Genomic DNA, 16,440 nt, shown 5'->3' with positions numbered 1-16,440 from the left:
AACGCCAATCACGTTTAAGGCAATTTCATTACTGTTAAATTTCCACTCAGCTTTAAAAAAAAAAGGCGATGAGATCTGTCGTTTCATTCCGTGGACTCCGTCGTTTAACGGAAGGAGCTAATGTAGCTCTCCGATCATCGGTTACCGGCCTCCGACACTTCAGTGACGGAAAAATCCTCGGTGAAGAAGAACGTGCTCAAGAGAACATTTACATTCAGGTTTTCATGATTTTATTTTTATTTTTTTTAATTTTTGTTTTATATTTCTGGAATTTATGTTCTAATTATTGTTGTTTAATAATATTTGAATGGATTGTGATTGAATATAGTGAAATTGATCTGAGTTTTGTCGGATCTAAAATTTCATAGATTGAATCATTTTCAGCTCTTATAGTTCTACGTACTGCATATATATGTGTATGTAATATGTGTATGATTGACATACACACATATGTGTATTGTGTATAAGATAATTTCGATGAATAATAGGCGGATGTAATGATTCTCTGATTGAGTTCCCTAATTTCAGCTCTTATAGTTCTAAGTACTGTATATATGTGTATGTAATATGTGTGTAATGGACACATAAACTAATATATGTGTTGTATTATGACGAATAATAGGCGGATGTTATGATTCTCTGATTGAATTCCCTATTTTCAGCTCGTGCGTGTGCATATGTACGTGTAGAAAAAATTATATAAATGATAGATTGTACAAATTTCAAACACATTAGCTCCAAGTTTTACATGTATGTATATGTATATATGTATAGAAACACATATGTATATTTTTTTGTTATTCAAATGGATTGTGATCGAATAGAGTGAAATGGATATTTTGATGATTTATACATTTGATCCAAAAATAGTCTGATGTGCGCGTGCATATGTATGTGTATAATCATGAGTGTGTAAATTTTTTACTGTAAATAACAAATTGTATCAAGTCAAAACCAATTAGCTCTAAGTTCTGCTTGTATATATTACGTTCAGACAAAAACACATGTATATTACGTGTGTATACTGTATACAATACTTACTGTAGGTTATAGATTTTACCAGTTCCAAACACATTAATTCTAAGTTTTGAATTGCATTGGCTTGGAGTAGTTGGAACTGGGGCAAATTCAATTGACATGTTCTCCTTTTGATATGTGCTGTAAGTTTTGTGCTAGTGCATTCATGTGTTTATTGTTATTTAATATTTGAAATTAGTACTAAAATATAGTGAAATGGAGACTATGATTTGATTTATACATTTGATCTGAAAATAGGTAGATCTTAAAGGATTACTGTAGATAATATATTGTACCAATTCCAAATCCTAGAGCTCTAAGTTCTGCATATATGTAATAAGTATATTATGTGCACACACAGTCGCTTACTGTAATTTATGTGTAGAATAATTACCACGAATAACAGATTGTATTAATTCGAAACCTTAATTTTGACTTATTGACTCCAAATAGTTGGGATTGGAGTGAATTGGATTGATGTGTTCTATTTTTGATATATGATATAAGGTTCTGCTAGATCATTCATGCGTTTTGGTTTTCAATTTTGTGAGTAGAAAATGGAAAGGGAGAGGTTGGAGAAGGCAAAGCAGAAGGCAGAGCGAGAGAAAGCTGAGAAAGAGAAGGCCGATAAGGTTTGGATCCTTTTTTTTTCTTGTTCTATATGTTTAGTCATACATAAACTGGCGATTTGTATTCTATTATGTTGCTTTTGGTACTATTTGACAGCGGAAAAAGGCAATTTATTCTTAAAAGAAAAATGCATATCCTAGTTCTCATAGGACGAGAACTCTCATAGGATGTTGGAAATTAATTTCCCTCCTTTAGTGATAAAGCAAAAAGAAGATCACCAGCTCCATTTGATATACATCTGTTTGGATGTCTAGTCTTAAAGCTTTGATTAGATATTGAACTGGGAAATTGGTTATTTTGATAAGGCATCCGATTTCTACTCCGTTAGACTTTCTTCCAACAGCTTGTAAACAATATATTACCCTTTTGTATCAACGAAACGAGATACCACCATAGTCCACATCCGCCTTCCATTACCTTAATAAATCATTAAGCTTTATATCCAATCAAAACAAGAGCAGCTAAAAATGATTCCTGTCTTCTCGGTAAAACATTCACGAAGCTTTTGAGGAAGACAATTGCATGTAATAGCAAAAAAGAGAGCCATTTTGCATTTTCACATTGCTCTACTACTCTTCCTTAAATTCTCATTGCAAAATCTTTCAACTAGGTGTAGTATGGATGGAAATTGATACTTGGTCTAACCACCTATCTCAAAGTTTAAACCATTTTAATAAACCTTAGGTATGACAAATGGACATCAGTAAACACCTATGCGTCTTCTTCTGCATTAGAATTTGCCAAGTTAAGCTTTGAATCTTTTACGAAGTTCTAGCATCCAATTCTATACATATTTTTTGAATGCCAACAGGTTTTAAAGTTGATAGCATTACTTTATTTTTACTGTTCTCAGCACATTGCCCTCCCATATGATACTTCCATATTAACCAGTATAATTTTTAGTCGGTACATGTGTGGATTGATGATCTTCCTGCCTAGATCTTCTTTTGAATTCTTAAATATATACGTTTTTTGAGATTATACTGTACACATTTTCTCAACCCGTCGTTTCTTTTCTTTAAGCAGAAGGCTGGAGAAGGGGCTAACAAGAGCTGAACTGACATCTCAAACTCTTCCTTTCAAGTTACCTTTGACAAATAAATGGATAATAACTTTGTGTTGTTGCTCTTCATCCTTGAATTTTTGAGTCTGTAAAACACATTTGGTTCGAGAATCAAATATCATCTTGTTTGAACCAGTTTGATTCTGTTGGCACTGCATTTTTTGTAGTTTTTATCGCGTGGTGAAACATAATGTAAACTCGTTGCTTGTGATCAAGTCATTCGTTACGAGCCCTCGTGTCAAAGCAATGAAAATGTTTGAAATAATTTCAATGTGCAGAAACAGGTCTCGCCTAGCATGAATGAACAGATTAGTTGGGCTAGTGAGTTTTGAATATCGAAAATAAAGAAGGTAGCATCCACCCAGGTTCATCTGAAAAACTAGCACAAAACCAAAAAGACAAAACTACCATAAACACACAAACTACCATAAACACATAAATTATGGCTAGAAACGTTTAACAATATTATGTTCTTCAACCATTTTGCCAACAATTTCATCTTGATAAAAAAGACCAAAGATCGATCTTTAAGCTCCTGGATTCACTAACTAAAATCAACTGTCAACTAGAAAGTGCAATAAACTTTACAAGTTCGAGCATTGATTGCAGGTGGTTCGTCTATATACAGGTATGATTGTTCTTTTTTTGTTTCCTGCTACATCGCGAAGTTGAAATTTTGACTGCCACTTTGGTTTTGAAAGCTGCTTTGAGGAGGGACTGGGTTGGTATCCACTGCAGTTGTAATATCATGGATGCTGGACCTTTTCCGTTCTTTCTTCATTGCCTGTTGTCTAATGAAGTACTTTTGAGCATGACTAGCCACTTGCGTTGGTGTCCTAGATACCACTACGTTTCTTGAAATGCTTCTCCAGTCACCCTTCCCGTATTTGTCCAGCCCGATAAGGAATAACCTAAGCAAGAATATTAGGATTTTGAGTCACATAACAGCCATAGAACAACAATGTCGGTTATAAACACCAACAGTAACTACGCCTTAAATAACAGCTATAGAACAGCAATGTCAGTTACACAATTAAGTATAACAACTCTAGTACTCTTCAAAAATGTTGTCACACCCATGTCGGATCCTCCAAAAATGCCTACTTTCGGAGGATCTGACATTTACCTGTCTTCATTTTTTAAGAGTCCAAGCAATGAAGTTTATAAGTACTCTAGTGATATGAGCCCCCGACCCTCTAATGGCAGGGAAAAGATTAACAAATACACTTCAATTCCAAGCAAGTTAGAGTTGATTATATGAAATGGGACAAGAATCTGTCAAAGACTCTTTTAAGTTCATATTTGCAATCACCAAATTCACCATACCACTGAAGCACAATCAAACGATCCTTTGAAAGATCTAAATAGTGAACCATGAAAACTGACCATGTCTATCAAAATGGTTAATTTATTCTCACGAAGATCAAGAGGCCATCTGTCTCAATCTACAAAAAATAGTCCCCACCACCCTCATGGCCAAAAACTTCCATGTTGCTGCGCGAATGATAGCTTCGAGTGTGGGTATAAAGAAGGGACAAGACAACCGTATATAGGATGGATTACACAACTGAGAAGGAAAATTCAAGTTGCATCAGCTAACAAGTTCAGAAATCAAAAGAAAATATAATTCTCGAATAGGACTACTCTTAAGCAGATAGTTCTCTAAGCTTTTTGGCTAAAGATAAAAAGTAGAGGATTGTTACACTTAGACACTCTAAAATGTTGCCGCACCCGTGTCAGATCCTTCAAAACAGCACTACCTTTGACGGACACAACAAGCATTTATCTACATTTTTTGAACAGTCCAAGCAACATAGCATTTTTCCTTCTTTTTCTCTTTTTGATGGGTAAAGAAGAGTTCTTTTTCCACTAAAGAAAGCAGAAAGAAATGCTTAAATTGAAATCAAAGGAGACTCATTTCCAAGCCAAAAACTCCACCATTAACAAAAAGAGTCTTGTTGTCCCACTGACCAAAGCAGTAAGAAATCAGAAGAGACTCAATTTCTTAGCCATAATAAACAAAGAAATAAGTAAGAGAAGAATTAGCCAAAATACTGTTACTCTATGTTCACTGACATTCTCAGAAATGATAACTGATAAATAAAAATAGGTGATAAACAAAACCGATAACCCAAAGTCAACCTTAAAAGATAGATATAATCCGTAAGATTGTTTAATTGCATTCCCATATTATCCAATTTAACTTATAAACTTACAAATCTTGAACCCGACTCTGGATGAAGAGGATTACTCATAGGCAGTTTCATTGGAAAAGAAAAAGGTACCTTTTTCCTGTTTTTTTCATTTAATGAGTAAAAAAAGTCTTTTTTCCTCACTGATCAAAGCAGAAAGGAAAATGCTGAAATTGAAACAAAAATAGACTCATCTCCGAGCCAACAAACTCCACCATTAACATTAGGTGATTTCTTCCTATCTGTTCTAGCTAGCTTCGGTGGATAGAATTACCCAATACTTGTTGCTAGTGATGTGACGTGACAAGCAAGCTAGCCTAGACACCATGGTTAGCAAAAAAGGTAGTACCTTTTTCCTGATATTATTCTTTTAATGAGTAAAAATGAGTCCTTTTTCCTCACTGACCAAAGCAGAAAGGAAATTGCTAAAATTGAAACAAAAATAGACACATTTCCGAGCCAGAAAACTTCACCATTAAAACTAGGTCATTTCTTCCCATCTACTCTAACCTCGACCAAAAGAGTTACCGGATACTTGTTGTTGGCGTGAGTGCCAGGTAACCCATGGAATTAGCCGAGGTATAGACAAACAAGCCTCGACACCACAGTTTTAAAAAAAAATACCTATTTTTTCCCGACTTTTTTCTTTTCATGACTAGAAAAGAGTCCTTTTTACTCACTGATCAAAGCAAAAAGGAAATACTGTTATTGACACAAAAATAGACTTATTTCCAAGCCAGCAAACTCCACCATTAACACTAATGAGTCAGCTTGCATGTACATCGTATCTCGCTAGCAACAAGTATCATGTAACTTTGTTCATCGAGTATAGAAGGGGAAAAGATCATAGACAAACAAGCCTCGACACCTCAGTTATAAAAAAAATACCTTTTTTTTCCTGACTTTTTCTTTTCATCTCTAGAAAAGAGTCCTTTTTACTCACTGATCAAAGCAAAAAGGAAATACTGTTATTGACACAAAGTTAGACTTATTTCCAAGCCAGCAAACTCCACCATTAACACTACATGATCTTTTCCCCTTCCATATTCCCCTTCTATACTCGATGAACAAAGTTACATGATACTTGTTGCTAGCGAGATACGACGTTACTCAGACACCACAAACAACAACAACAAGAAGAAGATAACTAGTGAACTCCCACTAAGTGAGGAAGCTGGCTCGGACACGACGATTAATAAAAAAAAGTTATTCTATATTTAGCCACATTTTCAGAAATGATAAGAACACACATCTGAATAGGTGATAAACAAAACCCATATTACCAAATTCAACATAAATACTAATTTTCACCTGATAAATAAATAATTAAACCAAAAAATAATTAATAGCAAAATGGTACCTGTGTTCATCTTCAGTCCATGGTGTACCCTTTTTCCTCTCAATTTCATTACTCTTCTTGTTTGACCCCGATGTAATCTGACAATCGCCTTCCAATTCAACCGGATCATCCGTATAGCTCGGTAGATCAATCCGACCCGAATCAATTTCATATACATCGTGAACAAGGTCATCGTAATGAGCCATGATATCGTCGGCTGTTTTTCCGGGGACATGATCGGCGATCAATTGCCACCGGTCGGCGCTGTTCTCAGGGTACAAAACCAGGCCGTGTTCGAAGAGCTTGTCGTCGTCCCTCGTCCATGTCGACATTGAATTGATCGGCGCCGTTGAATCGCCGATTGGGATTTTTTTTTGTGTAAATGACAGAATGGCTAAAAGAGGAGGACTAAAAGAGAAAATGTGTGTCTTTTTTCTTCAATTTTTTCCCCTTAATTAATGCAGTGCTCGTTTGGTACGAGAGATATGAGATAATTAATTTCGATTTAATTGTTAGATGAATTAATTCCTTATTTGGTTGGACATTGTTGTGAAATAACTTAATCCGTGTGTTCGGTAGTATTAGTCCCCTTGTAGTTTTTGCGATGTGTTATTTATTGTATTACATTGTTTTGTTATTGTTATTGTTTCTTTCTTATAGACTTTAAATTTCTTTCCTTATTAATCGCTATGCTTCCGTCACCATCTTCTTCTTTTACTTAAGTTTGATGAACTTGAGCCTAGAATCTTTCGAAAACAGTCTCTCTACTTCCACAAGGTAGTGATTAGATACCTGACCATTCATCTATCATTGGAATCAGAAGAAACTGGTCCGTCCAACGTCTCTGACCTTGTTCCAAGAAGATCTCATTTCGCCCTCTGCGAGACAAAGACCTCGAACATCGTAGAAAAAAGTCCTAACTAACCAGTCAAGTGAAAGGAGCCTGCCTACCCACTCCCCTTTGTCCCCCCATTGCTGGGACTAGTGATAGTGTCTGTATATACTCTACATTTCCTACACCCTCACTTATTGAAATTTTACTAAATACGTTATTGTTAATATATTCGAATCTTAATCGATAAAATTATTTAATATTTGTGTCTACAAAAGGTAAAAGATACTCCGTGAAACCGCGGCATTAATCAAGATACAAACAAACTATACCAACCACCTTTAAATAACAAAAAAGATATGGGCCAAGTAAATTGGATCCAAGCATGTAAGCCCAAAATAAACTTTACAAAAAAAAACCCAAGCCCAATAAAAGTCCAGATATCCACAAACACAAAAACCCTAATATAGTCTTCACCATTGCTGAAAAAAAATCACACAGAGCATCAGTTGCCGCACACACGACGGTGATTCTCGACTTTCTGCTGCAAATCTCTGTAAGTTTTATAGCTTTTTAGATTTATTAGATCAAAATGCTTAAGGATTTGAAGCAAATTTTGTTTACTTTGCTAAAAGCTAAGATAGTCCATGTATGAACCAATTTTTCTTCAATACAATGTGTTTTTTGTGTTTATGTGTTACTGCTTGCGAGCTATGGATTTTGAGCGGCACAGGTAATGTGTACTTGTAGGTTGACGCTAGTGTGAAAAAGATAAGTTTTTTTTTTGAACTTGTTGAGTTGTGATATGTGTTGGTGCTGATAGCTGATAATAGTGGATTAGTTGAGGTGCGTGCAAGTCTGTGCTGACATTATTATCAAAAAGTAGTATTGATAACAAGAGATATAGTGTAAGATGAATATCTGAATGCTTAAATGAATGACCTGTATAGTATAGTGTGGAGCAAATAAGAATGTTTGTATAACATTATATTGCTCTATATTAGTAGATAAATTTCTGTTCTTTATGTGATCATAATGCTTTAGGATTGAGCAAAATTGTCAAATTGCTAAGAGGTGTTAAAATCTGTATGGTTTAGGGTACTGATATGTTTTCAATACAATGTCTGTGTATATGTGTTCCTGTTTGTTGCTGGCTATGGATTTATTTGAAATTTGGGAAACTAGAATGAGGAATGGAGAGTGTAGTGGCAGGTTGACTGTAGCTTTTAAAAAATATTAGTTGAATGTGGCACAAACGTGCGGTCAATGAAGTTTGATTGAACCATGGTGTACCAGGGTTCAAATCACAACAATGATAAAAACATTTTAGTTTAGGTTATCTTTTATCATTTGTCGAGTGGATATTGGTGGCGCCTGGTGGATTAGCTGAGTTGCGTGCAAGCTTGCTCAAGGAGATTGTAGTGGTAGATTTAAAAGATAGTATAAGATGGTGCTCAGGTGTGTGACTTTGCGGTCAATGTAGTTGGAATGAAATGTGGTATCCCACAGTCAAGATCATAACATTAATAAAAAATAGTTAGGTGATTTTTTCTGTTTGTCAAGATGGTACTTGTGTTGGTAGGAGATAGTTGGCGCCTGCTGGATTAGTCGAGTTTCCAGTTGGCTTGCTGAAGGAGGTTGTACTGGTAGATTGATTCTAGTGTAGAAGATAGTCTAAGGTCGAACCAGGAGTGTCATGCAGCAGTTCGTGAAGATGGGATGAACAATGGTATACAAGGATCCATATCACCACTATGGTAAAAAGTACTTCGGTGATTTTTTTCATTTCTTGAGTTGGTAACTGTGTTGGTGGGAGATTGGCACCCTTTGGATTAGTTGAGTTGTGTGCCGACTTGCTTGGGCAGCATCATAATAAATAAGTTATCTTTCAGCATTTTTGTATCTGGAATGGAAATATTAAGTCCTTCGTGTATGGGCTATTTTATGTAGTAGTATACAAAATTGGCTGTTCAGGACATTCAGAAATTCCATTGCGCAATTTCGTAAAGTTGAAGTTCTAACAGTCATTGCAATTGGTCATATAATCAGTTCATCTGGTTTTCTGTAGAACAGAGGATAATGGTTGCTCTAGGATTGTACTTACATCCACTAATTGGGATTGCTAAATGAAGCTTAGTGTATTAACCATCACAAGATTCACAACAGATTACAGTTATAGCAGGTTGATCTGAGGACTTGAAAGGCTAATGCAATATTAGTTGCCTAAGACGATATGCCTTTTCCGAGTCTAACCCCATGCAAATTGGTTTAGTTATGTAATTACTTTCTGCATAATGCTATCTGGGAACAAAAGAGAATAAAAATTCGTTCTTTTAGCTTCATGCACTGGTTCTTGTTATAAAGGCTTTTCTTGAGCTTAAAATCTATTTGCAGACCTGAGAGCACAGGTTATACCATGTAGCTTAGAAAGTTAGCTTCTCATTTTTGTAAGGACTAAGGAATATGCTTCACAGGTGTTTATTTTATACGTTAAGACTAGATAAATCGCAATATTTGATAAAAATATTCAGATTCGCGTGAGAATGAACCATGTATTTTTTGATAGGTAACTAACAAACATTAATGTAACAGGTCTCGTCTAAGGAAATTCTGCAAGGATGGGTCGTGTGCGCACCAAGACCGTGAAGAAGTCATCTCGACAGGTAATTGAGAGGTACTACTCCAAAATGACATTGGATTTCCACACCAACAAGAAGATTTTGGAGGAAGTTGCTATAATTCCTTCCAAGCGTCTCCGCAACAAGATTGCTGGATTCTCCACTCACCTCATGAAGCGTATCCAGAAGGGACCAGTCCGTGGTATCTCCCTGAAACTGCAAGAGGAGGAACGTGAGAGACGCATGGACTTTGTTCCTGATGAATCTGCCATCAAGACTGATCTCATTGAAGTTGACAAGGAGACCCTTGACATGCTTTCAGCCCTCGGCATGTCTGACCTTCCAGGCGTTGTCAAGCAGGCCGCTGAGCCACAAGCAGTGGCAGCTCTCCCATCATATGGCCGCGGTGGAGGTGGTTTTGGACGGAAATACTAATAAGAGAACAGTTACAATGATCTCTTATGATCTATTGAAGAAACTTTTTGGTAGATTATATGTTTAGTTTTCCCTAATTTTTCTTTTAAAGAGTCTTTGAAACTCATTCCAGTGTTTTTGAGACAAATGAAAATGCATTTGATACATTTCCTCAGTTACATTCATTTTGCTGCTGGCAAATCTTCCATGTATTAATTGGAATATTTGCTCGAATACTCGTGAGTGAAGCTTATTTGGATCGTGTTAAGGTCACACGCCTTTAGATTAAGAAATTAACACTTAATTGGAATGAAGAAACTCAAACAAACTAACACAATGAAGAAAGTATAACCAACGAAGATCGATGTGGAGTAGTAAGTACTCCTTTATCAGTTAAGGTTTCGGATATGAAGATGTCTTTTCAGTGTGAAATCAAATTTAGTCGGACTATAACGTGGCTTTACCAGAGGTAGGAAACAAGAAAAAACTACTACCTGATAGAGTTTTTGGACAGAAAAACCACCTATACATTGACCAGCAAACAGTACTTAATAATTAATTAGTTTCCTTAATTAATCATTAGTACTGTCCTTGAGCATGCTAACTGAGTCAGACTTATCATTATGAGTTCTTATTTAAATATTAGCACACCAGCCCCAACCATACATTAGTTTATATATATCTCAATTATTTTATCGAGTATTTACTACTCTATCTGTTTACTTTTATTTATCATGTTGCTTTTTTCGAAACTCAATTCGATTAGTATGAAGACGTTTGATCAAGGTTTTTGATAAAGAAATAAGAACTTGTGAAAATAATGGCCAAACACTACCTTTTCAAATAATTTAACAAAATACAAAATATTACTCTGATTAAACACTTAATTTCTCAAAATAAATTAATTTTCAAAATTTCGCTAAATAAATTATAAATGTTGAGCTCCCATATTTTTCACTCACTTCATTTACTCTATAGGATATATTAATTGACTTCTATTATATTACTAACAAGTATGCATGAATGGAACTTGCTAACCCTTAATTGTTTAATTAATTATCAACATTAATCATACTCTCTTGTTATATTAAGGGACATAATCTCTTAATTAATTGGATATTTTGAGATTAATTAAATTAAAAATGATCTTCCCAATCATAGAGTTAAGGTGGCATGTGCCCCCTAATTGTCCATACATGCATTTGTATAAATCATTAAGAGTGGTAGAAAGGGAACCAAAACAGTTCATATACATACATTATTTTTGCCCCTACAAAAAAAAAAAACTAAAAATTTAATATAATTAAGTCCAAAAATTCTAATTAAGTTGGTTAACACAAATATTTTAATCACACGAGTGAAGGATCACCAGAAGTTTCTTGTTAATTTAATACCATTTTTTTTAAAAAAAATAATATATAATTGACTTTTAAAAAAATATAAATATTGAACCATTGTTGGAACTTTGCACTTGACAAACTAATGTCCTTTTTACTTAGGTATAACGTATAAATATAATCCTTAATTTTTAGTCCATCTGATAATTATGATTATTAACTTTTTTAGTGTATTAGTAAATACTTTAACTATTCAAAACTTAAACAGATAAATACTTTAACCCATCTAGCGAAATTGGTTTTAACTCACATAATAAAAATAATTATTTTGTGATTTGCGTGCATTACTTTAAAAATAAATCATATTATATATATGTGTGTGTGAGAATTTACATATAATCAAACTAATATAAATATCGAACATCAATGAAACTCAGACGATAAGGTTGCATCAAAGAGACTGATATCTTACCATAATTTTGGTGAATATTAACAACTCTCTTTCAACTAATAATGACATATTGTGTTTTCTTTTAACTTGTGGACAAACTTATGTATCTTTTTTTTTAAAAAGAAAATTATTATTTTTAAGTATTGCATGTGACAACATTTTCTATTTGAGATGACTCTATAATTTGATGTTTATAAATTTTAATTATTCAGAGTGAAATAGTTTTAGTGATATATATATAGGTTCAGGATTTTGAGGCATAACGATAAATATAATGATTGAGTTTATAATATATATTTTTTTTACATATTCTAGTGACAAAATATTAAATTCTATCGAATTTGTAATTTCTGTAATAAAAGTGTACATTTCTAATTTGATAATTTTTCATCGATAATTCGTTATATAAAAACCTCTGATAAATATTAGCTCGAATATTACTTAAAATATCTTGTATTTTTTATTTGCGTATCAATTTGTGGCCGTTGGAATGTCTCTAATAGAGTTGGGGAAACCTTATAGTATATGCCAATAATAATTAATATATAGTTTATATTTTGTGCATAATTCATTTTTTAATATAGTATTAGATTAAATTGACTTATACAAAAGTTAGTAAATTACGTAGCAATCCTAAAACAATAATTTATAAAATAGAATAATAATTTGTTATAACTGATAATGATAATCTAACCATTACCTTTTTTTTTCAAAAAAAAAAATCCTATGAATTTGTTGCTAAATTAATACATTGTCCATCACTAAACATGATTATTTTTTATAAATTCAAGATAAATTGGTGCTAATATGTGTTATACTCCCTCCATCCATTTTTATTCGTCATGTTGCGTTTTTCAAAACTTAATTTGACTTACTTTCAAAGTTAAATTGGATTATATTAATTCGATATTCAAACAAACAATTATATATTCAAAAATACACGAAGAGTAATATAAATTACAATTCTTGCATATCAATATAATGAAATATACATTGTAAAATACTGATTAAAGTTCTTATCGTCTGACTCTAAAAAAGAAAACCATGACAATCAAAAGTGGACGGAAGGAATATAGAGTTAACGATGTTTTTTTTTTTATAAAGTTTGGAGTAAACATTATTTAGTGTGAGATAGTTTATATTGCGAGTCTCGATCTCCTATAGACTTGTAATAGGTTGACAACCAATTAAAACTTTTCAATCTATAATAATAAAAAAGTAAAATTAGTTTATACAGTCGATCAACCCCAACTTATTTAGAACTGAAACGTTATTGTTATTGATGAAATTTATTCATTAATTCTATTTTTTAATATTAAAAGTTATTATTTATATATACAACTTAAATCTATAATTAATGAACTCATTGCAAGAAGAGGAAAATATAGTGATATAAAAGCAAAATAATAATACTACCACTTTACAATAAAATTTTGAAATTTAGTCCCTTTCTGAATTCTGACCTCTTTTATTACATTGCCAAGGACAGTCATGTGTAATATATCTTATAGTAATGTTTTTATTTTATTTTTTTTAATTTTTGTAGGAGAGTTGTTAATATTCCAATAAATAACTCACATGATGTCTGCCTATTTTTTTTTCTTTTTTAGGTAGTCAACTTAATTATTACCACATGACATATAAGTTTCATAATTATGACAATTAACTCCTTTTCCTTATACCACATTATTGACCTTAAGTATGGTTAATATCTTGCAATACTATTTACTTATTAGTCGATTTTAAAAAAATATTGTAATTTAAGATAAAATACACCTCGATCAAAAAAAGAAAAAATATAAAAGTAATTTGGTGTATAAACCTTTATACATTCGCGTGGAATCTAAAAAATGACATATCTTTTCATTGTAGTTTCTGCTCTGACAAGATGACATAACTATTGATAGTTGATTTCGTATTTAAGTTCGTAATCTATAAATCAAAACGAAGATTTTCCTTAGGCAAGAAGATAGGAAACTCCCTTTGGTATATTATTGTATATGATGTATGAGGACACATCTTATCACAAATCTTCCATTGAAATCTTATACCCAACATTATTATATTATAATATTTTTCATGAGTTGTAAATGAAATGAGAGATTAAGACATTAAACAATAATGGAGGCTGCAATTTGTTGGCTAAACACACTTGATTAAAAAAAAAAGATTTTAAGTACATCATTGTTTAATTTCAGTTGACAAATAATAAGTAATACTATGTCCTCTTCTTTTCCTTTTTGATTTAAGTCTGATGCATTTTTGGATGATCTGATATAAATGCGATAATAATTTTGAAAAATATAAATAATGTAGGTGTTCGATATTCGTTATGAAATATGAACTGATTTAAATTCACCCCGCATAAGACTTTTTTTATTTAGGGAAGAAAAGTATGATTATGTTTTTATATGATATATTTAAAAATTTTACGCAACATAAAATTTCTTGTTAAGAATAGAGAAATACTTACTTTAAAGGTTTAAACTCATCATGATCTCTTGTTAAGAGCGGAGATAATTCTATATAATAACAAAAATAACAAGTTAACAATATATTTTGTGTAATCTTATAAAATAAGGTCTAAAAATAATTTCATATATTTTAAACTCATCATGATCTCTTGTTAAGAGCGGAGAATAACTCTATATAATAACAAAAATAACAAGTTAATAATATATTTTGTGTAATCTTATAAAATAAGGTCTAAAAATAATTTCATATACTTTAAACTCATCATGATCTCTTGTTAAGAGCGGAGAATAATTCTATATAATAAAAAAAATAACAAGTTAATAATATATTTTGTGTAATCTTATAAAATAAGGTCTAAAAATAATTTCATATACTTTATCCTATATTTAATATAGAAATATTATTTCTAATAATTCCTCTCGACTTGAAGAAAAACAACAATCAATTTCTATAAATATTTATTTTATTCATAAACTTAGAATTCGAACCTGAAACCTCAAACTGATTACTATATTCATTTGCATTTAATACTATTAAATTCTTCAAGCCAACAATTAAATACACACATGAAATGTCCTACTACTCCCATTTCCTTTCCACCTTCCTCTCTCTCTCCCCTTTCGTTATATACTCAAAAGTCACAAGTTTTCATATTAAATATAAAACTCCATTGAAACTCTATACTCAACAAGAACTTAGAAAAAAAAACAAAATCCCAAGTTCAAAACATTTACAAATATGGCCAAAAAATTGAAGATTTCTTCTATTTTCAAGAAAAAAGAACTAGGGCTAGCCACTTGGCAATGGCCATCTTGTACACATTCCAAGACTCTATCTTTTAGAGGTGATGACAACATTTTCAAAACTATAAATTCAGTATTCTTTGACCCTTTTGATGGAATTGAAACTCCACAATCTTATTCCACAAGTTCATCATTAGATACTAATAGCATTTCAATAGAATCCCATGAAGAAATCATAAAAGGGGCTAGATCAGAAAGGCTATTTTTTGAACAAGTGGCTACAAGTTCAATTTTTCAAGAACCACAAGAGGAAAATCAAGAAAATGATTTGCCATTTAAAGAGAGTGTAATTTTGGCTATGGAATCAAAAGATCCTTATTTGGATTTTAAGAAATCAATGAAGGAAATGGTTGAGAGTCAAGGGATTAAAGATTGGGATAATTTACAAGAATTATTAGCATGTTATTTGAAATTAAATGGTGAAGTAAATCATGGTTTTGTTTTAGGTGCTTTCGTCGATCTACTTATGGAACTTGTTATCCCTACTACTCCGACTACAAATTCGGATAATTCAATTACTTCTTATTCTTCCGTTGCTTCTTCTTCTTTTTCTTGCCCCTCGTCTCCTCTATCTTCGTTAGGACATAAAGAAACTGAGGAGCAGGAAAATGCGAAAGTCTCCTAAGACATAGTGTATTTTTTTTTTATTCATAGTGAAAAGAAAATTTTCTTCTAGTTCCGTTGAATGTTCTTACAATTCAAAGAAGGCTTGTCAGAAATTACTGAGTGAGTTGGTTCAATACGATTCCTCAATCAGAATTCAACTTTTTTCAAAAGGAAGAAAGAGGACTACTCCAACTCCATCTTAACGAGTGACACCATGCATCTAGGTACATCTTCCTTATTCATCGAAGTTTATTGGCTCGAGAGTCGAGTAATTCAGATTCATCCTATCAAATGATTTTTCACTCCAAAAATTGAAATTTGAGGCATGTGGTTAAAAACTGAGGGGTCAAAACTATCATGTCACACCTCTCAATGATTATGTAATCACATTTTGTGTATACAATATATTATTACATATTAATTTTTATCTTTCTTACACCATGACCCAAGCAAGTTTTATCACTATGTACATATATATATATAGATGATCAATAAAATGAAAATGTTATTTTGTTTAAATATAATTTTTTTTTTACCTTTTTATCATTTTAGTGATATATTTATTTGTTTACCTTTTCAAAATTGATATTATTAATTTAAAAAAAATTGTGTACTCCATTGCATCCTACCCACCATCTAAATAAGTAAAATGAAACAAAAATA

At 32.3% G+C, this 16,440-nt stretch overlaps 4 protein-coding genes across 4 annotated transcripts; 3 read left to right on the top strand and 1 right to left on the bottom strand.

The window, feature by feature from the left end:
• Positions 1-24: 24 nt before the first annotated feature.
• LOC107020293 (uncharacterized protein At2g27730, mitochondrial-like) lies at positions 25-2,963 on the top strand. Its single transcript, XM_015220589.2, has 3 exons — positions 25-218; positions 1,572-1,649; positions 2,674-2,963. Exons 1-3 carry the CDS (start codon positions 69-71, stop codon positions 2,701-2,703), a joined length of 258 nt encoding a protein of 85 aa, XP_015076075.1. The 5' UTR covers positions 25-68; the 3' UTR covers positions 2,704-2,963.
• Positions 2,964-3,115: 152 nt separating this feature from the next.
• Positions 3,116-6,664, bottom strand: LOC107020292 (transcription factor SRM1-like). Its single transcript, XM_015220587.2, has 2 exons — positions 6,263-6,664; positions 3,116-3,621 (listed from the first exon to the last, which is right to left on the bottom strand). Exons 1-2 carry the CDS (start codon positions 6,571-6,573, stop codon positions 3,366-3,368), a joined length of 567 nt encoding a protein of 188 aa, XP_015076073.1. The 5' UTR covers positions 6,574-6,664; the 3' UTR covers positions 3,116-3,365.
• Positions 6,665-7,488: 824 nt separating this feature from the next.
• On the top strand, positions 7,489-10,284 carry LOC107020291 (40S ribosomal protein S17). The gene is made up of 2 exons (XM_015220586.2): positions 7,489-7,629; positions 9,666-10,284. Exon 2 carries the CDS (start codon positions 9,692-9,694, stop codon positions 10,124-10,126), a length of 435 nt encoding a protein of 144 aa, XP_015076072.1. The 5' UTR covers positions 7,489-7,629; positions 9,666-9,691; the 3' UTR covers positions 10,127-10,284.
• A 4,650-nt stretch (positions 10,285-14,934) lies between these two features.
• On the top strand, positions 14,935-16,213 carry LOC107018996 (transcription repressor OFP13-like). The gene has a single exon (XM_015219585.2). It carries the CDS (start codon positions 15,107-15,109, stop codon positions 15,794-15,796), a length of 690 nt encoding a protein of 229 aa, XP_015075071.1. The 5' UTR covers positions 14,935-15,106; the 3' UTR covers positions 15,797-16,213.
• The last annotated feature ends 227 nt before the right edge of the window (positions 16,214-16,440 follow it).

This window comes from Solanum pennellii, chromosome 5 (genome assembly GCF_001406875.1).
Source record: "Solanum pennellii chromosome 5, SPENNV200".
NCBI lineage: Eukaryota > Viridiplantae > Streptophyta > Magnoliopsida > Solanales > Solanaceae > Solanum > Solanum pennellii.
Note: the sequence above shows the minus strand (reverse complement) of the source record. Positions and strands in the feature narration are given on the sequence as shown.